Genomic DNA, 24,721 nt, shown 5'->3' with positions numbered 1-24,721 from the left:
GCCTGGCGAACAACGTTGATAATAGAGTTGTAACCAAGTAGATGCTGACTAAGAGGGCCGGTAAAACCAATCGGGCGGTGGTGGAGAATACCCAGGCCAGCAACACGAGACACTAGCATGTTCGAGTTCTTATCTTTCGCTGTGTAGCTGTCAGTTGTGCAAAATCCTGTCAGGCTCGTTGTACTTACTGCTACCACGCATCGGTGCACCATTGTACGCAGAGAACATGTCGATATCGGAGGTCAAGAGGCCCATCCGTACCAGCTCGACTGCAATCACCGCAGCTTCTTCGTGCTCCTTCTTGCCCTTCAGACCCTCTATGACGGAAACTAGGACTTTACCCCAAGGTGTCAGATTATGAGTCTTTGTATCAACATACTCCCGTAGAGCAAGGAATCGCCATATTGAGTTGTACAGTATTTCGGAAGTGGACGAAAGCGGGCTTTTAGGGTCTTTCTTAGCGATCGATTTGGTAACGAAATCAGTGTTTTGTAGCGATAGAATGGCTGCACCGAGAGTTCCGCAATCCTATTGCAAGCGTTAGTACTATTTCAGTGACTGAGCTACAGCTCTACTGACCTTGTACTGCGCGATGACATCCTTGAATGTAGCTTCCTTTACGTTCCAGGTGTCAACAATCAGAGGAGCCTGTGCTTCCGATGGCTTCTCAACAGGGATGGTTGTGGACGGCCGTTTACCGTTAGGGTCTACTGGCGAATACCAATGTGTCTGATGGAGAGATTGGTGTCGGTACCAGTTATGCAGAGAGCTGGAGAGAAGGTTGACGACCGGTGTTCGCAGCGGAATGAGTTTGGAGCTGACGAGTTCCTTGTACTCTGGGGAATTGCCACCGTCCATTGGGGGGACTTCGAATACTTGACAGGTAGTACGCCATTGAAGTATACGTGGGTTGATGAGGCCTTTCGACATGTAGTGGAGGATCTCATCTGGGAGTCTCTGACCCAAATATTGACCAGCATCATTGGGCATAGACGCGGAGTTTTGAGGCTCGACCTTTCCTTCCTCCGTGTAGACGGGGTGGTTCTTCACGGCCAATCGTGCTTTCTGGTATCGTGTGACATATTCTTTTCCTGCCGGTGGAACATCGTTGTTGTTGACGACCACAGAATATCCAGACTGGCCATTGCTCATGATGGTCTTGATGGCGCTGTACGGCTTGATCAGCTCAGCCCTGTTAGGCGCATCGAGGATGGGGTGGGTTGGGAGGAACGGCGTGCCAGCGAGTATGCATGTGTCGAGGAAGATATCGTCTGAGATGTTTGGAGCGCCGACGAACTTGGACAGGTCGGCCACGCATTTCTCTCGGCGGATGAAGCTGAACTGCCGGGATTCGAAGTCCCAAGATGTGATGATTTTGGCGCACTCGAAGATGAGGATGTCGGACGATCCGGCGATGGCGTGAAGATATTCGTGCTTCTCGAGATATGCCAACTAGACACAATTAGCCATTGCCATGGACTATGTGGAAACTGCTAACCTGGGCCCATGCGCTATAGGGTGCAACGGTCCAGCGAATGTTCTGTTCGGTCAGGGTAGACTGTAGCGCACGGAAGAGGTCTTCGGGAGTGACGTAGGCTAAGAGCAGTCAGTAGGGTATACAGTGCCCTCTCACAGCGGTTGCCGTACTTGATTGTCCGAATTTAGCGACTGAGGCTTCGGCCTCGTGGCTGTCGTACAAAGTCCAGGCATTGATATTCACCGCTGCTTCTTCCGTCTTCTGCCTGAAAGGATCTTCCTGTTTTGTGATGTCCAGGCCGCTGAAGACGAAGTAGGGCTCGATGTCGAAGCTGCGGAAGTGGGCTAGGTCGTCCTGGATGTGCTGTGTCAGGGCCAGTGGAAGGCCGCCCAGGGCTGGGACAAGCGGTTCTTTTGCGCGTGGGTGGTTGAGGATGCGCTGGTTCAGGTACTCAGCGGCTTCAATGCCTACGCGACAGTTGCGCAGCTGTTCGAGCTCGCCCGTCTCGCCGAATGCGGCCGTCCATTGCACGAAGTCGCGGATCATGGTGCCAGTCGCGCGTGGACTTGGTGGCCGAGTCTGTAGTAATGACGGGTGGTAATGAGTGGATAAGAGCAGAGTTGCGCCTCCGAGTAATGCTGTGAGAGTCGTCTACGGTGAATACTGTAGCGACGACGTGTACTGATGTCGTAGCGGTGGTTGCGGGGGTTTGGGGCAGTAAATTGGAAGCTCCGACGCAGCTCCACGCCTTGGCGACTACCGAATCCCTGATCAGCCGGGCGCTAGCTCAGGTACAAGCCATTAGGGCATACAAGTAGACGGAGTTGTGCCGAGTGGATATTCGGACGACGCATCAGGCACTTCGAGTTGAGTGGCCTGCATCCAGATATATCCGACGTCTGATTCTGTTCCCTCTGTAGCTCTCTTAGTGCCTGAATCCCGCCTCACCTCTGCCCCTCACCTATCCCACCTCCAGGCCTTCGCACCTTACATCCGCAGTCATTCAATATGTCTCCTCCCGAAAACGACCAAGGCCCCATACCAGTCATCGACATCTCCAGGCCATCCGAGACAGTCGCTCAGCAGGTACTGGACGCAGCTTCTACCCATGGCTTTCTCTACATCAAGAATGACGGTGTGACCATTCCACCACAAGACATCGATGACATGTTCAAGGTGGTGAGTCGTCTCAAACACGCCGACGAGAACGGATTCATTCATCGATATGTATAGTCCCAAGGGTTTTTCGCCGCCCCCAAGGAGCACAAATCGGAATTCGCAATCCACTCGGAAAAGGCTGGCGGCATAAACCGGGGTTGGGTTCAAATGCAAGGCGAATCACTAGATCCCCAAGGCCAAAAGGTAAAGTCTCGTCAAATTACAAACAGAGAGAAAGCTAGTGTTGATACAAGCATCAACAGCAAGGCGACCCAAAGGAAGCTTTCAACATCGGACCTCCCAACCCAACCCTTCAACCCCTACCTTCACCACTCCGAGAATCGTCTGAACTGATATCACGTTTCCAATCATCATGCCATGCCCTCTGCACAAACATACTCTCTCTCCTCAACACCGCCCTACAAATCCCCGATCCCCATTACTTCAGCACCCGCCACGACCAATCCCTTGGCCTGTCCGGCACCATCTTCCGCATGCTATACTACCCGCCAACCTTATCCCAGGGAAAAGAGTCCAAGCAAGGCGAAACTAGTATTCGTGCAGGCGCACATTCAGACTATGGCAGTCTCACTCTTCTCTTCCGACTCCCGGGCCAACCCGGTCTTGAGCTGTCTACGCCTTCAGGTTGGAGAGCCGTGCCTGTGGATCCATCCCCATCGACTAACCAATATCCTCCTATCTTGGTAAACATAGGTGACTTGCTGTGTTACTGGACGAATGGAATGTTGAAATCTACTGTCCATCGTGTTACATTCGAGGGTGGACAAGAGAGGTACAGTATGGCGTATTTCTGTCATCCGCTGGACGAGGCGAGGTTGGATGCTGTGCCTAGTCCGGCAATTGAGCGATTTGGCAACAGAGGGGAGGAAGAATTGAGGAGTCAGAGAAAGAGGCTGGGACTAAGAGAGGATGGATTGGGTGAGGAGATCATAACAGCCAAGGGACACTTGGAAAGAAGGTTGAAGGTGACGTATGGGATATGACAAGATCTATTATGCTTGGAATGGTATTACGAACGCCACACTATGCCCTTTGCCTAACCAAAACACCTCGCTATGCTTTGCGCCATGCCATGCCATGCAATGCGGGGAATCCAAAACAAGTCCTCGTACATGCACTATATGTAGATACAGCCAGGAGTCTTTATCCCCTTCTCTTCCTCACTGCCCTTCCTGTCGCACCTCCTACATCCTTCACAACCCCAATGCCTTCAACTGCTACACTCTTATCTTGTACAGTACCACCTAGCTTTCTGATCATCTGTTCTCTGGCCTTGGCCGCACCTGGAGAGTCCCAACCTAGTTCCTGACTAGGCTGGTACTCCTCTACAAGCACCGTGCTCTCGTTCTCCTCCTCAATCGGTGGGTTCCCGGAGCTGTCACCGGCCGACGCATTGGATCGCGTAGACGTGGCACGACCTAATTGCCGTCTTTGACGGGTCTTGCCGGGTGCTTGATCAACTGACGTTGGCGCAATTTTGCGGTTCGCGCGGAGCTGAGCTAAGATGCTAGAGTAATCCTTTTCTTCTGGTTTGGGTTCCTTTATTGACTCTTTTGTTTTTGGTGCCTCCTGTGGAGCCGGCGGTTCGGTACCTGCCGGAATCACTGAGTCGGGTTCCGGATCAGGAACTACGCAATCTGGGGCAGTGTTGCTCTGACCAAGCTTTGACTTGCGGGGTGCGGGAGCTATGAGTGACTCGGCGGATGAGCTCCGGGGTCGTGAGAATGGTTTTGAAGCGTTCGAAGATGTTGATGGACGACGTGGGGAGTTGGCGCTGGTTTCCTGGAGAGGGTACGATGCTGCACCGTCCAATCCATGTATGGCAGACTCGTCATCATGGGTTACATTGTCAGCATCGTCATTAGCGTTAGCCACCGATTCTGTTGCTGATGCAGGTGCGGTGTTTGCTGATTGAGCGAGAGCAAGAGCACCAGGCCGTTGCAGCCGTTGTTGGCGCTGGGGCTTCGTCACGATCTTGGTGGGCTGTTGCTTCTTCTGACGCAGCTCCAAGCTTTCCTCTTCAGGACTCGGCGCAGTAGGCGCACTATCCTGGGGCTCAGATCTCTGCTTCGCCTTCTGTGGCTGGGGTGGTGCTGGCGTGTTCAACTGATATTCGGCATACGACTGCAGCCGACTACTGCTCAGACAATCCCATAGCCATCTCGCATGTACTGCGGGTATCCGCTTGTCCGTAGCGAATTTGAGTTTCGGAGTGTTTACGGTAGGAGGGTTGCAGATCACAACCGAGGTCTTTGCAGATAGCTGTTCATCGTACGAGGCGCCTGTCAAGATTGTCAGATCATTCCAATGGATGCGGAGCAGGAGCCGTACCCATAAGCGTGACAATTTTTGTCACATGCAGCAGCTCGATGCCGGAAAAGCCCGTGGAGTTGATGGTCAGGCCAGAGAACCCTGGCTACGTCAGCAACCAATAAACCAACAGTGATGCGCAAACTTACCACTAATACTAAGCTTTTGGAATGGTCGACTCAATACATCACTCGCGGGGTCTACTAGACGTTTTCCATAGAGACAGCGCTCGACCCACCAATTAGTGACCAGATTGAGATGTGAACCGGCACGCTCCGGAAGTGCCGTCAAATCGACCTCAACGTCATGGGGTATTACAAAGTAGCCTCGCCGTAGATCTTCGGATGAGGCATTGTTGAGATCAGCCACGCGCATTACGTGCGCGCCGTTGCTCTCGAGATGCTGCCGCAAAATGTTTGTCTAGTGGAGACGTCAGTGAGGTCTAGAATCTGAGGTGGAGAATGGCGAACCTTTTCTACATCGAAGCCATGAGTGCATACGACGCGACCCTCAAAAATTCCATCATGTTGGGACGCGTCGTTGGGTTGTGGTGGCAAATGTTGTTCATGACTGTCTGCATGGTCATCAAGTTGCGCTTCGGTAAGCGTATCGTTGTCATGAATGGAGGCCGCTGGCGTGTGTGTACGAGTGCTTGTACGCGTACTATCTGGCTTAGTAGCAACGTCCTCTGTCCACTCATCCTCGTCTAGCTGTCGCTCGAAACTGGGCGCCGTGATGCCTGCCCAGAAGGCATCACTCTGGCTTCCTACCTTGGTGCTTGCCGAGCGACGCAGCTTCCTGCGAAAAGGGTTCAGAGCCTGGCTTGTTTCTGCGTCTCGTGTGCGCTTGCCCAGAGCGGGCGAGGCGGGCAGTTTGCGATCCCAAGCACCATTCCCTCGCTCCTGGACGGGCATGGTGGGGTTGTAGAGGGCCTCGTCCAGCACCATGCCCCTCTCTAGACTTTGGTCGAGCCATTCCAACGCCACAATCTTCATCCTCCAATTCAGGGCGTGTTCGTACTTCTTCCCCGATGGTGCGGCGGCGATGAGGTGGGTGACGGACTTGGTGAGATCGCCGTGGTACTCGGCTCCGTTGGCATCGACAGTCTCCTGGATGCGCTTCCGTTGCTCAGCTGCATTGGTCAGTATCGTCCCATGTACGTAGAGCGGGCGACGTACGGTTGTCGAAGCCAGTGAGGCATATTTTCAGTCCCGCGAGAGTCGGCATGCGGTACTCCTTTTCCAGCGCGGCCATGTCCAAAATGTCGTCGCCAGCCATCCACACCTCCCTCAGCGCCTCGAGCCATTCTGGGGACAGGACCTTGACATCGTCGCGCGACTTGGCGACATATCGGTATTTGGCACTGTCGGTGCTGCCAACTATGAGGTGGGTTACATCGGACGTGAGGTCGAGCTTGATGGTCGCGCCCATCTGCGCGCCAATGGCTGCGAGTTTGGCCTATACGGCTGTCAGAGCGGGCGAGATGTGAGGATACTGGTGGACGTACGCGCTGCTCGGGGGCGATGGAGGTGCAGCAGAGGATGGCCCCAGCAAGGGGCAGTTGGGCTGTCCCTACATAGAGTCAGCGATTGCGTTCAACGCATGGCGGTCGTGTCAGACGCACCGTAGCCTACATCGTTCGCATCCATGGCACTGACGGGCACCTGCAAAAGTCGCAGTGTCGTGTGCTTAACGCCGAAGAAAGCGCGTCTGGGCTAAGCCTCGTCTTGCCCACGCGTTGCGGGGAAGCCACACTCGCGGTCACGTGGGTTCTGGCGGTGGAAGCCCTATGTCTCGGCCACATCTCGCTACTCCTTCCGCACTGTCCGCCTTGCTTCCCATCTTGGACCATCCCCAGATGATCCGAACCTCGCCACATGCCACGAAAAAAAAAAGCTTTCTCCTCCACTGCCGAGTACCCACCGCAGCCAGAATGACGACTGCTTCGTTCCTGGCCTTGAGCTTGGGGGCGGCTGAGTTGGCAGCCCGCCCTGCTCTCTGCGCCGATCCGCCCACTCACGATTGCTGCAACTCCAGATTCAGAACCCCAGGCGCTGATCCCTACGCAATTGGGCCTGCTGTTTTCTTTTCGGCGATCGTGGGACGCAACGCGCTGACGCCCTGTTTGTGTGGTTGCAGTCGCGCTATGCCGCAGGATGCCCGGGCATGCTCTATCAAACTGCTCCAATATTGCAAAATCAAGGCACAGGCGCCCGCCGTCCATGCACAGCCAGAGGGCATCAATCGCTTGGTCTTTCTTGACACTTGAGAGATTGCGCGTTGCCCAGGGACAGCGTGGCTATGGAGCTTGGGGTCTAAGCGATCCCGTCACTCTCCATGAGCGCGTGCTCGTGCTCGCCTACATAGATGTAATCTCATCCGTGCGGGCTTAGTCGTGGGAGGAAGCCTGCCATGTCGTCGTCGATCAAAGTACCGTGCCGGGTATCCCGTAGTCGGTCGCTATCCGCCAACGGGTCTAGAAGCACGTCTTAGTAGATGCCCATTGAGATCTCACCCCTGCATCGAGTCCTGCAAACTCTTGGTGCTCAAGATGATGTAATGCATCCGAGCCTCCGTCCGCGCAAGCTACGCTCCCATAGCGCTCCTAGTAGCTAGCACTTCATATACCCGCTGCGGGAATACTCGTCTGTTACGCTGCTTGACGTGCTCATGAACGTTTCCTTGCCCCATCTGGCACCGCTGCCTTCTCCACTTTCACAATTCTGCTAAGCAACATCTCAAATCCACCATCCCAGCTGCTGCGACCCCGCCGACCAGCAGCACTGCACACCGTCCGCGTCATCCGTCCTGTTCCCTGCACTCGACGCCGGTACACTTTCGCCGTCCCTGCACTGACTTAGTCTGACATGCTCGCGTCCTCGTAACATGCTTGCAAGTCGGCTAGCTGCAACTCACTTCAAAACACCCGCAAGTCCCTGTTACTCGCCGTTGTTGTCCTGACCAGAAACCTCCCCTCGTCGCCAGCGCAGTCGCTCCAAACAGGGTATTCCCGCACGCTTCCGACGCACCGGCAACCTCACCGCTCCACAACACTACAGTGGCCTGTCGTGCTGATCGCATTTACACATCATTGACTAGGTAGCCTCACCAAACTTTTTGATACCCTGTCTCCCTCTGTGAGTCCTTGTCTCATCTCCCCCTTCACCGCGTTCGGGCCCTTTGTCTAGTAGCGCCCAACCTCATCGTCCCTTCCTAAAGCATCCACATGGAACCTGGTTGGGTTACCTAGTCCAAGAAGCCTTTGTACCCCTCTCATGACTCTGAGGAGTTGTACAAGCCAAATTGTTCTCGACCTCTACAATTACACCTTGTATAAGACTCGGCGCGCTGCATGCCTTTGCTCAACACCTTGATCGTTCTCCCGTCCTGCCCTTGACCTCACTAACGCATCGTCGCTATGCCAGAGTACCACACAGTCTACTCTGAACGTGGCCGATTACGATACCTCCCCGACCATTTGGACTGTCCTCCGCGAACCTACCGCGGCATCTTTGCAGGTCGCAATCGTAGACCGCACCGCATTCACATCGCACACGTCGGTCCTGATCCGACTCTACTTCGTGTCCAGAGACGCCAAACGACTAGCAAGTCGTACTTTACAGAAAAGCTGGCGGTCCCACGCGACAGCGCTAAACGTTTCCTACGGTCGTTTATCGACACCCACTTTTCTTCCAACACCGAAACCACAGACATTCCTACGCCTCGATCGTCGACAAGCACTACCAGCAGCAATCGCAACTCGGTTGCCTCAGTTCCAGCTTCCCAGACCGCCACCATGAGGTCGCTTACCAGGAACTCTGGTAGTGGCGCCGTAGGCGCAATTGGAGGTGCCATGGCTGCACCAGGCATGCCCAGACCATCAGTCGCCGAGTCACATTGGTCTTCCGGCCGCGCATCCGCAAAAAGCATCATCACCAACGTAAAGAGCGTACCAGAGGAGAAGCCCGTGGCTTCAGGTGGTGGTGTCAGTGTCAACGTGCAACTCACAGAGCCGGTCTTGTTCCTACGGGGGTTCGAGCAAGCTGAGCATGCAGAGCGAAGCACGGCGATGCTTCGTGGAACACTATGTCTGAAGATCACCAAACCCTCAAAACTCAAGGCTGTTACGCTCAAGTTCAGAGGCAAAGCGACGACTAAGTGGCCAGAAGGTACGTTCGTCTACATTATGCCATTCTAAAACTAACACTCTTTAGGCATTCCCCCAAAGAAAGTTGAGTTCGAAGAGGTGGACACTTTGATGAGCCACACCTGGCCATTTTTCAATTCACAATTCCCCAACGCCGAGAATGGCACTGGCGCAGATCACGTGGAACTTTACAAGGGTTCTGGTGGATTGACTGGATCGCCAAACAACTCTTCGCTGAATCTAACGACAAAGGAGGCGAAACGACTATCGTTACAAGTCAATCAATCGCGAAGCTTCGGTAAGGGCGACACCCCTGGAGGCGGCCCTTCAGTAGCACAAAAGGGTTACAGGACCTTCAACCCTGGAGAGTACATGTACAACTTCGAGTTACCGCTAGACAGCCACCTTCCCGAGACCATCGATGTCGACCTTGGTTCAGTCAAATATGAGTTGGAAGCTACTGTCGAACGCGCCGGTGCCTTCCGCACAAACCTTATTGGAACAAAGGAAGTCACCTTGATCCGCGCACCTTCGGAGGGGTCACTGGAGCAGGTTGAGCCTATCGCCATTAGCCGCAGCTGGGAAGACCAGTTACACTACGACATAGTCATCTCTGGCAAATCCTTCCCACTCGGTGCACAGGTTCCCATTGCCTTCAAGCTGACCCCGCTCGCCAAGGTGCAATGTCATCGTATCAAGGTGTTTGTCACTGAGAACGTCGAGTATTTCTGCAACAACAAGCGAGTCCATCGAATGGAGCCGGTCCGTAAGGTCCAATTATTCGAGAAACGTGCAGACGGCCCACCAACCAGTACCTTCCCCGGTAGCACAATGCGAATAGTCTCTGGAGGTGGTGTTCCATACGACCAACGAGCGGCTGCTTCACGAGGCGAGGACGTGCAGGTGCAAGATCCTACAAACCTTCTGGGTGACCTTGGTGGCGACGCGAACATCGGTCCTACAGAGATGGAATTCAATGTACAGCTACCAAGCTGCCATAACCTCAAAGAGAAAGACAAGTCATCAAAGCTACACTTCGACACGACATACCAGAATATCCAGGTGCACCATTGGATCAAGGTATGTTCAACCTTAGGTTTCAGCGTCTTACATACTAACAATTTACTAGCTTGTCATGCGCCTCTCGAAACCGGACGCCACTGACCCAACTAAGAGAAGACACTTCGAAATCTCCATTGACTCACCCTTCCACATTCTCTCGTGTCAAGCTACGCAAGCGAACACAGCACTACCAGCATACTCGTCGCCTGAACCAGCCCTAAGCGGCACGCGCGTACCCGAGTGCGGATGCCCGAATGCACCAGCCCGGCGCAACTCCCCAACCAGCTTTGTTCCAACTCTGAGCTCAATAGGCCGCTCAAGAGGAAACTCGGACGCAGTGATACCAACACCAACACCGACGCTTACTCGTCCGCAAGCAGCGCATATTGGCGGACCGAATGACTCTACAGTACAACGACCCATTCATCTTATGCGCGTACCATCATTCAACCCACCCGCATTCTCAGAAATAGAACCACCTCCACCCGTAGAGACTCCACCTCCCCTTTACGAAACCATTGCATCGCCCACGAGTGGGTTAGCCGACTACTTCTCCCGCCTGTCTGACGCATACGACTCAGACAGCGATCCAGAGCGCAACGATCGAGCGCGCGTTGAGATTCCCCTGACACCAGGGGGCCGCACCAACAGAAGTATGGACGAGCGCAGAACCTGGCTGCCCGTTGGCCATTGATTGAGCATCAGGATGCTCTCATGACGTCATGCGTTACGCTTTCTTTCATGTTTATGCATATATATATTTTTACACATTTACGACGATTCTCCTTTCGTTTTCAGGCGGGCCGTGCATCCATCGCCTGGGGAATATAGGGTCTTTTTACCATGGAAACACGGAGCATGAGGAAAACCTGCAGCGCTTTTGCTTTTACTCTCGCATTGTTCGCCTTTGGGCATTTTCGCGTGTTTGGGCCCGGGGTTCGCTGGGATGTTCCTTCGCTGAACTGGTTGTTTCATGGGCGTAACTTCATGTTAGATGGGTAGTCCTTGGTTTACAGAAGCCCGCGCTTTCGCCTGCTGTAATTATTTATCTAGTCGACCATATAGGTTGTAAATACTACGAACGTACATATCTGTTCATACTAGTCCTTCTCATGGTTAATATCCGGGCCTGTCAGTAGTCTGCGGCAGACGTTGAGGGTTCAAAGAAACAGGTTGCGACACATGATGTTTGCAGGAGCTGGAACAGCGCTGACCATGTCATGATCAATTAGTATAGTTCAATTGATGCGGTGCAAACATACGGATCTCAACTGACCTGCTTCCTTGCGGTCCAAATCGCTCATGTCTTCTGATTCCAAGGCAACCCGTATGATTAACTATGCTATTATGTCCCACACCGCATAAACACCACATCGCACTTTCGCGATGCCGACCGACTCTAATCATAACGTCCGTGCTAGGCGGCCGCACAAACGTCGTCAACGACCTCTAGTCAAGCTTTGACATCCAGCCATTCATCACGGGCCACGTCCCGTCCTCCTCATTGCAAGGTCAGCCCTCTACACCATACCAGGCACACCGTCTTCTACTGATGCCAACGTTCAAGGTCATTCCCTCTCTTTTCCCGTCACAGGCTGACCTTATACGTTACATACAACGGTGGTCTTGACTGACCTGGTTGCTCGAGTGACGTATGTGGAGATTGTGGAGTAAAGACTAGGGAAGATATCTCGGTGCGTCTAGACGCGGGTGTTGCTGTGGTCGTTGTATTATTAGGACGTAGGGGTCTTAAGAAGGGCACATGGGTGCCCGAGTTAATCGACTGGCTCTACGAGTTCTTGGCCTTAGATTGTTGAGTTGTTACCTGATGGGCGCATACTGTGTCAGGCTGCTCATGGTCCAGTTGGTTCTTCGGGTCAATCCAGTACCCGCAATACCTGTTCGCCTGGGCAAAATCTTCTGGGCGGTCAAGTTGGTGTGAGATTGCTGCCCAACTATCTGTAACACATTGATATCATGTTTGACTTGTATATGATACTTTATCCGTGCTCTGCTATTCAAGAACGCGTGTCCTAGTGCAGACGGGACCAAGATCTGGTGTTCCCAGTCACCATCGTGTGGACAAACGGCTTGCGATGGTGAGACGCGGCTATCGGACCTTTTTAAGATCTTGACAGGTTTTGAATGGGCAAGGGCTGTTTCATGCGGAGTAGCTCAAAATTCCCAACTTGAGTAGTACTTATGACGTAGAGATCGGTGTTACTTTGACTCTACTTACTGAGGTAGGACATATGCATATGCAAGAGTTGGAAGAGGTCCGATGGTAAGAACTTTTGCGAAAATTTCAAGGGTACCTCAGCTCTGCGCATAGCATTTCGAAAAGTATGTTTGGGCGCACTGCAATTCGCGCGAACGGATTGTTGCTGGGGAGGCATCTTAGGCGATTCGCCAGGGTTGCATCGCACCCAAGAGAGTTATTCCCGGGGTGCGTGGTGTTGCGAAAGCGTGGTTTCCCTGACATCTTCGATCGCCTTCAATTTCTTCGCATTCGGGCCCTGCACATACATCTGCCTTGAAATATTTAGGTACTCTTTTCTTGCGAAGAGATTCAATGACGTTTTCCCGTCTCTTCTGCAATCCGCAACCATGCATGCGCTGCAGCATGTACAAAAATCGCATCCGCCCGGGCTTCCAACATTTAACTTATCTTGACATTGAATTACACCGCCTCTGGCGGCTGCAGTGCTTACGCTCCAGTCGGAAAATCTCTGCATAGCGGCTATTTGTGAGGGCCCATGTGCCTTCACCGGATAACGACTTAGCGATGGTCAATGACCTCGGGACCTTGCAACGTTGAGAGCTCCCTGAGTCGTGCTATTGAGCCAACCACGCCTGCAGTTCGTGAGGTTTGTTGACCGAAGTCCGCTGATCGGCCTTCCTGCATAGACGATGCAGCACCCTGCATACAAAACCATCATGTGATAAGCAGCGTGCAGAAGGCTTTGTCATGTGGCATCCCTCCGAGAACGACGATGCATGAGGTCAAGAGGTTGTCCACGGAAAGCGAGAGCGAACATGTTCAAGGCTTGGGCACAACAGTTCCAAGGCTGGGGCGGCTCGTAGCGCGGCCTATCGGAGCGAACTGAGCTCCGCCCCCAGCCGTTGCTTTGATAGAAGACGCTGCGATTTCGACCGTTTCTGAACGGTTTTTGCTGGGTTGCCGTCCGCCAGACTCGTTCATGTAGCGGAAGTTTTGCCGGCCAAGTTTCGGCACCCAAGATCGCGTTGAACAGTGTGGCTGTTGAACGGTGGCGTCCGATTAGGCCATTCCTAGTCCCCCCCGGAGCCAACCAACGTCATTGCCAAGTACCAAGCACTTTAGTATGGAAGAGAGATAATCGCATTCTAATCTCTGTTTCTTTCGCTCGTTTTCCAGTCGAGCTGAAGAGTCCCGACGACGACGACGATTCGCCCTGGCAATTGAAGTGGCTTGATCAGAAACGCGCCTTTGTTTTCCCAATCTGCGCACGCCCAATCGCGCTCGACTCTGGTTGACAGCCGACTACCACGCGCACCATCCAAGCTTTCGGATGAGCCTGCCGAGCGGCACCTAGACCTCGTAAGCATTCGGCTTGGGTTTTCTTGTTTCTCCCATAACATTCACTAACTGGCCACTCCAGAAGTTGTGCGACAGCAAAGGCGGAGCACTCTCCACGGCCCCGCAGGCATACCATACCATCACCGTCATTGCCATATAGGGCTGTGCTGGACCGGCGTCTGGGCGGATCCCCATATACATGCATTCGGTCTCGCTACCACCTTTCTCTTCCTTTGACCGCTTCTCTCGACAACGCGGCCCCGGTGCCAAAATCCTCCCTACATAACCATTGCTCGCCCGCGAGACTCTTCTTCGCCCACCTCGGCCACCAACCGCGCCGAACTGCCTTTCGCTTCTCCGCATACAGGCGTCGTATACGTGCGAGAAATAGTTAGACGGATACAGAAACACACATAGAGACAAGGACCATCAAAACGTCACAATGGCGTGGGACCACCTCTCCATCACAAAGCCGCATCTGGTCTACCTGATCCTTGGAGGCTTCACTAGTCTGTTCATGCTGTGCTCCTCTGTGATCAAGGAGCGTCTGTACATTGGTGAAGCCACAGTCGCGACAATCTGTGGTATCATATTCGGTCCACATGCCGCAAACCTCATAGATCCATCAACCTGGGGCAACGTCGACTTGATCACCCTCGAGTTTTCGCGCATTGTCCTTGTCGTGCAATGTTTCGCTGTCGGTGTCGAGTTGCCTCGCGCATACATGGAGAAGCACTGGAAGTCAGTCGTGGCACTACTGCTTCCAGTCATGACTTTTGGCTGGCTAATAACTAGCCTGTTCATCTGGGGCCTGTTCCACTCTCACCTCAACTGGCTTGACAGTCTTTGCGTTGCAGCTTGTGTGACTGCCACAGACCCTGTCTTAGCATCATCAGTCGTCGGTAAAGGCAAGTTCGCCAAGCGAGTACCCAAACATCTTCGAGACTTGTTGTCCTGTGAATCTGGCTGCAACGATGGCATGGCGTTCCCCTTCGTTTACTTGGCCATCTACTTGATTCACTACCGACCAGACGCCAACGCGGTCGCTTATCACTGGTTTTGTTACACCATCCTTTATGAATGCATCTTCGGCGCCTTCTATGGAGTTGTCGTTGGATACATTGCGCGTCGCGCTATTCGGTGGGCGCACGAGAAAGATCTCATTGATCGAGAGAGTTTCCTCGTCTTCTACTTCGTGCTGGCGTTGTTCTGTGCTGGCTCCGGTGCCCTGCTGGGCATGGATGACTTGTTGGTGGGCTTCGCCTGTGGTGTAGGCTTTTCCAACGACGGATGGTTCCTGGAGAAAACCGAGGAATCCCACGTATCCAACGTTATCGACCTGCTGATCAATTTGGCATTCTTCGTCTATTTTGGATCCATCATCCCCTGGGAATTGTTCAACGCACCGCTCATCGGGATAACACCATGGCGTCTCGTTGTGCTCGGCATTCTGGTACTTTTCTTCCGCCGTATTCCGATTATGTTGGCGCTCAAACCTGTCATTCCCGACCTTAAGACCTGGCGAGAGGCGTCCTTCGCTGGACATTTCGGACCCATTGGCGTCGGTGGCCTGTTTGTAGCGATCCTTGCAAGAGCCGAGCTGGAGACTGATACGACGACCCCGCTAGCCGTACTACCGGAGGAGGGTTTCGAGCATTTGAACATCATCGAGATGATCTGGCCCATTACATGTTTCTTGGTCATCGTTAGTATCATTGTTCATGGAAGTTCAATCGCTGTCTTTACCCTTGGAAAACGCATCAATACCCTGACAATTTCCATGTCCTACACCCAAGCGAACGAGAACGGGCCCGGCTGGATGGATCGTCTTCCCCGCATCCAATCACGCTCCAGATCTTCTATGGCTCGACGTCCCTCTGAATCATCCATGGATGAAAAGTCAGAGCTCGCGACGGCAGGTTTTGGCAGCAGTTTCCTACGTCGTCAGAAGGAAGAGGACAGTAACTCTGTAAAGCCTGCGAACCGAGGCAGGCGCTGGGATGCTGGTCGAGGTCCAGGTGGACCAATCTCGCAGTCCGCCATTGGTCCTGCTAGGCGTGATGAAGAGAAGGGGCTACCAGCAGAACTCGAAGACACTGGTACCTTTGCTGATACGATGGCCATCTCTAGCGACAGTTCATCGAGTGGTAAAGAGAAGATGAAGGGCCAGGTACCAGAAGAAGAGATGTATCAGGAGGGCCATGAGACTGTCATCGAGGATGAAGAAGGAAATGTTCTCGGTGTAAGAGACAGTCATGGTGAGCACGGTGCGGAGAGGCAAAGGCATGACCGTGAGAGGGCGCAGGAGCTCATGCGTACAAAGCATGTCCACGGTGGCGTGTCGCAAGATGAGCATGGCGGCGCACTCGAAGAAGCACCCGGTCGCATTGAAAACGCGATTGAACACCCTCATAAAACCTGGCGCAACCGAATGCAAAGTTACAAGGGTCAGAGTCAAAAGGAAAAGGCCACAGAACCACCAAAGGCAGAGAAGCCAGCCCAGAAATCAAGCCACAAGAACGGCCCCGCCCTCGCATACCAATATGGTAATACCATTATTGTTGAGGATGAGGATGGCGAGGTCCTGAAGAAGTACGACATACCGGCCGCTCCAAAGAAGGGGAAGGATGGCCGACCTGCCAACCATCGCGGCCAATCTATGGTAGAGACGTCTAGTCGTGCCGTTCAGAGTCTCAAGCGAATGGGAACCCACATGGGTGTACCAGCACAACAGGCTGGACCATCGGGCACTCAAGCGGCGAATAACAACAAAAAGAAACAGAAAGCAGCGGAAGCCGCAGCGAAAGAGCAAGAAGATGATGATCTACTCCGCTTCACCGTAACAGCTGGTGGCCGTCGGATGAGCAAGCTTGAGTTCATCCAGCAAATGTCGCAAATGAACCCTAAAGACAGGGCGAAGTTTGTACAAGCTAGTGATGCCCCTGAGGCCGTCAAAGATGCCGCACACCAAGATGCTAAGGACCACACTGCGGAACAACGCCGCCGTGCAGCTTCGGTACAAGCAAATATGCCCCCGGTTGTTGGAGAAGAGGGCGAGGCCGAACTTCATAAGATCGAATCGCCAGCGGCTAAGGAAGAAGGCCACCGTCGGGGCCCCGAAGGTCTGACATTAGTGGACAGTAACGATGAGCATGTTCCCTTCCACTCCGTACGCCAGGATCTCGAGAACCGACCCAGCGATCAGGGTGGCGAAACCGCTGCACAGCGCCGACGTCGCTTAGCTGCGGAGAATATACCAGCTGAAACTTCAGGCGGTTCCGCCATTCTGCCGCCATCGCAGCAACCAGAAGAAGGGTTTGAAGGCGAAACAGCGGCAGAGCGCAGGCGTCGTCTGGGGGCCCTTGGTGTAGGTAAAGACAATTCTCCCGAATCTGATTCTGAAGATGAAGAGACTGGTGACCCACTTGAGACTGGTCGTGGTACACACTCGCGCACCGCTGAGCCAAGCCGAAAGACGCTTTCACCTACGCCACGCACGCCTGGTATCCGTTTCGCAGATCAACCTAGAGTTCCAACAAGGGATGAGCGTGCCGCCGAGGATGCTCGAGAAAAGGAGGAGAGTCAGAAGGAAAAGGATGGCAAGAAGAAGAGTGGGCTCAGCAAGCTCATTGGAAGGAAGTAGGTTGTTGATTTCACTATATTTCTTGGGATCAAATGTTTAATTGAAGGTCGATGCATTTGTGCTTGCATAGCGTCGTGGAGTTTAGAAGCGGTTTCTTGAAGACTTGCATGAGTCGCAATGTAGTCATTGAGTCATGGTGCTAGGTGTTCGTATTGAATGAAGAATGCGACACATGTCTTACATCAAATCACACTCGCTTTTCGTCCCAATCCCAATTGCTGGAGGTATCCAAAAAAAAAAAACAGTGTATTACAATGTCGTAGCGACGAAATGGAGGATTCACTCCATATAGGCAGGTAGTTGGTTGCTGTCGATGTAAATTGCTCTTATTTCTGTAATCTACGTTCTGTTGGCCAAAACCTCGGTGCCTCGGGTCTCGCTCGGTGCTTAAGCGGCCAGTTCTTCGCTCCCTAGCTACCTAGGTAAGTCCAACTATCACCACGCTACACACGATCTTCTGCACTTTACTGAAGCTCGGTAATCAGTGGTTATACATTCAGCAGACATCGCGATGTGCTCCGCGACGCTCGTATTGCACCCCACCCTGACGTAGCATCATATGGGAAATTGCCTCGAAGCGGCAGCTGGCAAAGTACACCACCTTGGCGCCCAGGCTCTCGGAGATGAAAAATCTTATCAGATTGATAAGATGATCAGATTAGCGCTGATGGGCAACATCGTCGTTCCACTGGTGATGCTATGGCTACAACATCATGCCATAAGTGTGCATACTTGCGGACACGACCTCGGATTAAGTCTCCCTCCTTAGACCCGTTCAAGCGACCGGTCCTCAGATCGCGCCAATCATAAGCTATCTCGTCTGCAGTCTCGCGATCATTCTCAGCTAGCCGACATACCTGAGCCAAAGATGTAGAGCATGACGAGAAAAGACTTTGATACGGACGATGCTCCGGGTTTCTTGTACTCCGATGACGGAGAGCGCCCCTACATGAGTACTGGTGGGATATAATATATATCAGCCATATTTGCTTCCCAATTTTGACGTATCCCTCTACTAACTCTAGGCATCCAAGCACGGCAACATGGGTTCCATTCAGCAACATGAGATTGCAACGCTCAACAGCTTAGCGGCCCAAATCAGCGAGCTGGCTGCTAAGATGACGAAGCAGCTGGAGGCTGAAAATGTGACACCAGTCACTCTTGAGGCCGACAGTCCGATCAAGTACGAGAAACTCCCGGGAGATGTTTTCATGACCCGACAACTGCTTGAGGACGCGTTGAAGGACATGTGGATTCTAAGCCAAGGGCCGAGTGAGAGCGTGTTTAACTACGTACACATGGCCATTCCAGACACGGCATGCTTGAACGTCCTCAACCAGTTTGACTTTTGGGGTGCGGTGCCAGTCGATGGCGAAGCGACATTTGAGGATATAGCAAGGCATACCAAGCTCCCTCTTGAGGTGGTGAGTCGTGTCATCGACCATGCTGTCACGATGCGCTTCTTCCACAAACCTTCGCCCACATCGACCTCAGTCAAACATAGCTCACGATCTGCTGCACTAGCCAAAGACTCTGGCTTGTCTGCACTCGTGCAGATGGTGTTGGATGAAACGGGTCCCCCAATGTTCTTGCTTCCAGAAGCTTTGCGACGCTTTTCGCAAGGAAAACCTGAGATAAGCAAGGACATAAAAGAGACTGCTTTTAGGCTGTGTCACTCTGGCGGTGAAGCGTGGGGTGACTATGAGACCAGTTGGGAGTTTATCGAAAACGATGGCGAGGGTGAGAAGAAGGGCTGGCGACAGAGGAACTTCGTCAAGTTCATGGCCTATATCAAGGATCTGTTCCACACCGAAAACATGGTACTCGAAGCCATCGATTGGAAGGCAGAGGGCGAAGTCACGGTCGTTGACGTGAGTATACCTAGACCTGATCCTCATCCTGACACTAACAATCATCAGCTCGGTGGTTCAGCTGGTCACGACGATGCTGTTCTTGCAACCAAGTTCCCTAACCTCAAGATCGTAGTCCAAGACCTCCCCGAAGTCGCCCCAGTCTTTGAAAAAGAATTCCCATCCGAATTAAGATCGCGTGTCTCGTTTCTCACACACAACCTCTTCCATCCACAGCCTGTACAAGCGGATATTTACATGCTCAAGTGGATCTTACACGACTGGCCGGACGTTGAGTCAGTGAAGATATTGCAAGCACTCCGGCCCGCACTCCGGCCCGGTGCCCGCGTTCTTTTCATCGATTATGTGGGCAAGCAGGAGCCGAGCAACGAGGAGCTGCCAAGGAGTATACAGGGCTTTGGTACAGCCACTGATCTGAGGATGATGGCATTATTTAACGCGAAGGAGAGGCCAGTAGAGGCGTGGAAGGACATCTTCAAGCAGGCTGATGAGAGATACGATGTTGTTAGAGTTGAAGCTGATCCGTTGAGCTTCATGTGCGTGCTTGAGGCTGTGTGGAGGGGCTAGATGACATATGGCACACCGCGAACTCGCTTCTAAACTGGCCGTCTAATCAGACAAACAATCTATCTTGTTTTTCATTCGTACCTGTGTCCCTCGTTCCACACAGATCGATATAACGAGGCTCAGCTCGGACCTGAAAGCTGCTACAATCACTAGGCTAAGAAAAGCTTTGCTCAAATAAAGAGCGCGAGATGTAGAGAGCTGAATGCGCTACAGGCACTCGATTGTGTTGCATGCTCAGCGCACTAGGCTGTTTGACGCCGAAATTCACATGTGCCCCGACTTTGTCATGGTGAAAAGGGACAGAATCCCATATCTGCAATAAACAATATAATCTGACAATATTGGAAATTTTTCATCAAGAAAAAACTCCCCGTAGCTCAGTTGGTTTAGAGCGTCTGACTGTAATATCTGCTGTTATCAGAAGGTCCCTTGTTCGACTCATGGTGGGGAGAATAATTCTCTTTTTGCCTTTTTTTGCTCTTGTCTGTACCTAGTATCATATGCCATGAGGTGTTTCGAGCTAGCTTGGGGAAAGTCGAAACAGCATTCCAAACAAGCTATCTATGCGCTATACCCGGGACATTACCAGCCGTGACATCGGACCGGCTCCAGACAGGGCAGATCATAGTATGGTTATCGAAAAGCTCAATGCAGACGCCCAAGCCCAGAGCCACTCCGGCATAATGATCTTTTTGACGCCTCTAGCAGCCGTCAGACCCAACGCCACAATGGAAGCATTCCTAGCGACCCTAGAAACATGCATACAACTGGTACTGGGCTGGCCAATGGGCGGTGTCCTTACTCCCCAGGTAGTCTCTGTTTATGAACAACTAGCGTACCAAAACGTCGTCAAGACGGCCCTTTATGTACATGCAGAAAGGTTTAGAGATACGGATTCTTCAAGAAGTATCCGGTACCCGACAACGTGTGCTTATAAGAATAGTTCACAAAGATAGTCACGACCAAATCATCACTTCAGATCCTCGTCCACAATCATCAGTCAGTTCTTTCTTCAGCGCCTTCGTTTAGTCATTTCACCATGTCTCCCCGATTAAATACCGTCATCTTATGTATATCACTTTTATCTATTGGGCACATTGCGCAGGCGCAAACTCCCAAGCTTATATCGATACCGATAAAGCACTCTAATATTGATGACGCGGGTCCTTTCATCCCTCTTGTTTCGATGGGGGTCGGTACTCCACCACAGCTGATAACGGCGATCTTGGACACGGGAAGTAGCGATCTCGTCATCCCAAGGACAGGCAGTAGAATCTGTCAAGACAAACAGCAGCAATGCTCTGGCACACCTTTCGTCACTGGTTCGTTCGATACGGATCGTGACACTAGTATTACAGATGTCAATACAGAGCTCAACACGAGTTTTGCAAACGGTGCTGTGTTCCAAGGAGGATTCGTCAAGACAACACTGATGCTCGGTAACCAAAGTGTGTCGGATTCACAACTTGGAGTCATCGAGCAAGGTTCGCTGCCTCCTGGGAATCCACTTTTCCCCATATTCGGTATCGGTCCTATTGAGAACGAAGTTGTCCAGCCACCATACCAGAATACATTGGCCAATCTCAAGGATACTGGTGCTATCAATGCCAATGTATATGGTATCTTCATGAACGATTTCCGTAAGTTGAGCATAGTAAATGTTCGAATGAATGCCAGGCTGATATCGGTATCCTCTTGACAGGCAGTCCAGAGGGCTCTATTGTGTTTGGCGGTGTTGACACCGCGAAGTTCCAAAGCCCGCTCCAAGATGCAGGACCACTTTTATTGAACAATGGAGGCGTTGCGTCGCAATTTGTAATCGATTTCAGCTCCATGCAGTTGGTCAGCGGCAACTCATCCTCCTCGAGATCCAACGTCGACTTGGCACCACGGGGCGGCCTCCCTCCGGCGTTGATCGACACTGGAAACCCCTCGCTGAACATTCCATCAGCTTCTCTACGCGCCATGGCCATGGTTATAGGTGCGAATTTTGACGATCAAGCTGGTCAGCTGGGCAGTGTGCCGTGTGATCTTGGCTCCCGCGGAGAGAGCCTCTCATTCGGCTTCAACAACAACCAAGCGAAGATCAGCACTCCTTTGGCTGCGATGCTTGTTCGAGATTCGTCTTCGGGCACGACTGAATGTTTCCTACCGATGTTTTCTTCAGATGGGGATGATACAGCAAGCCTAGGCGCTCCGTTCATGCAAGGAGCTTACATCGTTTTTGATCTGGATCAAAAAAAGATCATGATGGCAAGTGCAAACATCAATGCTACCAATTCGAACCTGCAGAAGTTAGACGTGTTGTAGTATCATTATCAAACAACAGTTCCAAAAGTATCAGCTACATTATATAGGCCTTAGAAAGTGATAACAATAAGTCCTTGACCACAGTACCTAAGTACCTTGACAAACCAAGTGCCTGATGTTGCTTCAGGAGGCAAACAGAAGTGTATGTAGTAGTAGTAGCAGGTGCAGCTCGAGCATGAACATAACTCTGCATTGCAGAGTAAAACACTACATTCCAGCGATAAGGTCTGTCAGGTGTCGTGTGCGAAGATCAGGAACAGGTTCGTGGAGTGCTTCCGGAAGCCGCATCTCGATCTAGACCCCAATCAGCTAGACTCAGTTACTCTGAAGCTCTCAATGTTGCCCAAGCGCTACTGCGTCAGTCTTTGGTAAACAATCATCATACGACCTCGAATACAAACGAATTTCATTGTTCAAAAACTGTTTTTCTTCCCTTGCGCGCTGTTGAGATGCTTTGAGTCATGTACCTTTGACGTATCGAATTTCGGGCCATCGCCGAGGATCCGGCCGTCATGGTCTGTGTAAGCAAAGCTATCAGCAGATCCATATGAAAATGCAGGCCATCCTGAAGAGAATAAAGCCTAGCCTGAGATTCCGATGACTCTAAGCCATGAGGGTTTGCATAAGTGAGGAGCGGATTCCGCGTTACGTTTGATCTTAATCTTTTACCCTCGATCACCTCAAGTTCATCACTGTCATCCTCAACTCTCGCATCAGAATGTCGGCGCCATGTGCGATACAGCATGGAGCTCGTATAACACCAACTGATTTGTGCAGTGGTCAAGCCGCGCTTTCAGATGGCCAAGCGCTGCCCAGATGGCTCATTCCAGCGGACCGTCGGGGTTGGCGACGTATTGTCCAAAACTTTACACCTGCATGGGTATGTAGCATCGTCAGATACTGGAGTTTATGAGTAACGAGAGACTAAATGAGCCTCAGTTCGCCGTCACCATGGGTACAGGCATCGTCGCGGTCCTGTTTCACACCTTCTCGGAGCTCTACCCTAGCTACCATCGCTCGTTGAGAGCGCTGAGCATCGCCTTTTTCATACTCAACATCATCATATTCTCCACCATGCTCATGATATCAGTCCTCAGATACACACTGTATCCCACCATATGGATTCTGATGCTTCGTCATCCGGTACAGTCGCTGTTTCTTGGCACAATACCCATGGGATTTGCTACCATCGTCAACATGTTCGCCGTTGTTTGCGTACCAAAATGGGCTGGCTTGACACCATACGTCTTGTGGGGCATGTGGTGGCTCGACGTCGCACTCAGCGTTGCTTGTTGCCTCTGGCTACCTTTCCAGATGTGAGTTGACCATGTTTGTCGCTTGAATCTCAAGATCTCGCCTCAAAGTGTTTCTGTTAGTGCGAGGAATATGAGAACGCCACCCGCTAATATAGCTGCAGGATGACCAAACATCATAACCGCCATGAGACGATGACAGCAGCCTGGCTTCTGCCGATCGTGGCCTGCATCGTTGCAGCAGCTTCTGGCGGCGTTGTCGCCTCGGTCTTGCCTGACCCGAATCACGCCCTTGTCACCATAGTCACCAGCTATGTCCTTTGGGGTATGGGTCTACCTCTGGCACTCGTGATAATGGTTATATACTTCCATCGTCTTGCCATTCATAACCTTCCATCTCAGGAGGTTATCGTCAGCGTCTTCTTGCCTCTCGGCCCCATGGGCCAGGGCGGATACGCAGTTTTGAAACTCGGCATTCAAGCTTCGAAGACCTTCCCAGATACAAAAGCCTTGCACCCGGTAGCTGGAGAGGTCCTCTACGTACTAGGCTGGATGACCGCCATCACACTCTGGGGCTTCGGTCTGGTATGGTTGTTCTTCGCTGTCGCGTCGATCAGTCGAAACAAGTTCCCTTTTAACATGGGTTGGTGGGGTTTCACCTTTCCTATTGGCGTCTTTACAATGTCTACCATTACCATAGGACAAGAACTTCCTTCCGCTTTCTTTAGGATTCTAGGAACGATACTTGGAATTAGTGTCGTTCTGCTCTGGGTGCTTGTCGCTGTTGGCACTATGAAGAACATTATATACGCAAACATGTTCGAAGCGCCTTGCCTGCGCGACATAGAGAAGAAAGCATGTGCAGCTTCTCGTGGGATGCAACATCAGGACGCGTAGGTAGATCCAGCATAGAGAGCCTTCGTCGTTGCGAGAGTAATGTTTAGCTGGGAGCTTCACTCACTAGCTGACTGTAAATAAAAGGGCGATTAGACCGAAAAGGACGAGGAAATGTCAGGCTCGTGAGGTAAAGGAGACATGCAAGTTGACGAGATCAAAGTCAACCTACAAGCTCCTGGAGACGCCCGTTTCATTTCCAGCGAAGCTCGTATTTCTTCCTTGACTGGTAGTGGGGATAGGTTGCGAAACGCAGTACCACCTGGTGCTTCACTCTGGCTACCGTAGCGGGAATCACGAAGCAGCCAACTAAGACGGATCCGCATCTTATCGATAAACCGTTAGACGCAGATCTACCATGACGTGAAACAGCAAATGTTTCTTCTTTGCCTGGTGAGAGTTGCCCTCTTAGAAATGCGTGCTATCCATGAGTATCAGTGGAAGGCACA

The 24,721-nt window shown here is 52.1% G+C and overlaps 9 protein-coding genes and 1 non-coding gene across 10 annotated transcripts; 8 read left to right on the top strand and 2 right to left on the bottom strand.

The window, feature by feature from the left end:
• Positions 1–439: 439 nt before the first annotated feature.
• CC77DRAFT_698273 (PIN domain-like protein) lies at positions 440–2,221 on the bottom strand. Its single transcript, XM_018532803.1, has 3 exons — positions 1,648–2,221; positions 1,499–1,596; positions 440–1,452 (listed from the first exon to the last, which is right to left on the bottom strand). Exons 1-3 carry the CDS (start codon positions 2,021–2,023, stop codon positions 547–549), a joined length of 1,380 nt encoding a protein of 459 aa, XP_018388560.1. The 5' UTR covers positions 2,024–2,221; the 3' UTR covers positions 440–546.
• A 65-nt stretch (positions 2,222–2,286) lies between these two features.
• On the top strand, positions 2,287–3,719 carry CC77DRAFT_698323 (Clavaminate synthase-like protein). The gene is made up of 3 exons (XM_018532804.1): positions 2,287–2,656; positions 2,711–2,839; positions 2,899–3,719. Exons 1-3 carry the CDS (start codon positions 2,486–2,488, stop codon positions 3,637–3,639), a joined length of 1,041 nt encoding a protein of 346 aa, XP_018388559.1. The 5' UTR covers positions 2,287–2,485; the 3' UTR covers positions 3,640–3,719.
• Positions 3,720–6,868, bottom strand: CC77DRAFT_695499 (hypothetical protein). The gene is made up of 7 exons (XM_018532793.1): positions 6,591–6,868; positions 6,474–6,538; positions 6,145–6,424; positions 5,437–6,098; positions 5,116–5,386; positions 4,988–5,068; positions 3,720–4,938 (listed from the first exon to the last, which is right to left on the bottom strand). Exons 1-7 carry the CDS (start codon positions 6,613–6,615, stop codon positions 3,800–3,802), a joined length of 2,523 nt encoding a protein of 840 aa, XP_018388558.1. The 5' UTR covers positions 6,616–6,868; the 3' UTR covers positions 3,720–3,799.
• A 1,516-nt stretch (positions 6,869–8,384) lies between these two features.
• On the top strand, positions 8,385–10,869 carry CC77DRAFT_929699 (hypothetical protein; the record flags this gene model as incomplete). The annotated part of the gene is made up of 3 exons (XM_018534117.1): positions 8,385–9,135; positions 9,181–10,193; positions 10,243–10,869. 3 exons carry the CDS (start codon positions 8,385–8,387, stop codon positions 10,867–10,869), a joined length of 2,391 nt encoding a protein of 796 aa, XP_018388557.1.
• Positions 10,870–14,021: 3,152 nt separating this feature from the next.
• On the top strand, positions 14,022–17,459 carry CC77DRAFT_697199 (Na(+)/H(+) antiporter 2). The gene has a single exon (XM_018532801.1). The coding sequence runs from the start codon at positions 14,177–14,179 to the stop codon at positions 17,375–17,377; it is 3,201 nt and encodes a 1,066-aa protein (XP_018388556.1). The 5' UTR covers positions 14,022–14,176; the 3' UTR covers positions 17,378–17,459.
• Positions 17,460–18,283: 824 nt separating this feature from the next.
• CC77DRAFT_695318 (S-adenosyl-L-methionine-dependent methyltransferase) lies at positions 18,284–19,836 on the top strand. Its single transcript, XM_018532791.1, has 2 exons — positions 18,284–19,248; positions 19,297–19,836. The coding sequence occupies exons 1-2, from the start codon at positions 18,421–18,423 to the stop codon at positions 19,813–19,815; spliced, it is 1,347 nt and encodes a 448-aa protein (XP_018388555.1). The 5' UTR covers positions 18,284–18,420; the 3' UTR covers positions 19,816–19,836.
• A 345-nt stretch (positions 19,837–20,181) lies between these two features.
• CC77DRAFT_t23 lies at positions 20,182–20,267 on the top strand. The gene has a single exon. It is a non-coding gene; the product is annotated as a tRNA-Tyr (tRNA).
• A 503-nt stretch (positions 20,268–20,770) lies between these two features.
• Positions 20,771–22,328, top strand: CC77DRAFT_1086009 (acid protease). Its single transcript, XM_018529427.1, has 2 exons — positions 20,771–21,455; positions 21,518–22,328. The coding sequence occupies exons 1-2, from the start codon at positions 20,855–20,857 to the stop codon at positions 22,123–22,125; spliced, it is 1,209 nt and encodes a 402-aa protein (XP_018388554.1). The 5' UTR covers positions 20,771–20,854; the 3' UTR covers positions 22,126–22,328.
• Positions 22,329–22,532: 204 nt separating this feature from the next.
• On the top strand, positions 22,533–23,014 carry CC77DRAFT_983873 (hypothetical protein; the record flags this gene model as incomplete). Its single annotated transcript, XM_018536157.1, has 1 exon — positions 22,533–23,014. A coding segment is annotated over exon 1 (171 nt), but the record flags the coding sequence as incomplete, so codon positions are not given.
• A 367-nt stretch (positions 23,015–23,381) lies between these two features.
• Positions 23,382–24,536, top strand: CC77DRAFT_1017963 (hypothetical protein; the record flags this gene model as incomplete). Its single annotated transcript, XM_018524513.1, has 2 exons — positions 23,382–23,441; positions 23,543–24,536. Coding segments are annotated over 2 exons (793 nt in total), but the record flags the coding sequence as incomplete, so codon positions are not given.
• Between the last annotated feature and the right edge of the window lie 185 nt (positions 24,537–24,721).

The sequence above is a fragment of the Alternaria alternata genome (genome assembly GCF_001642055.1).
Source record: "Alternaria alternata strain SRC1lrK2f unplaced genomic scaffold CC77scaffold_5, whole genome shotgun sequence".
NCBI lineage: Eukaryota > Fungi > Ascomycota > Dothideomycetes > Pleosporales > Pleosporaceae > Alternaria > Alternaria alternata.
This window is presented reverse-complemented; position numbering and strand designations above follow the sequence as displayed.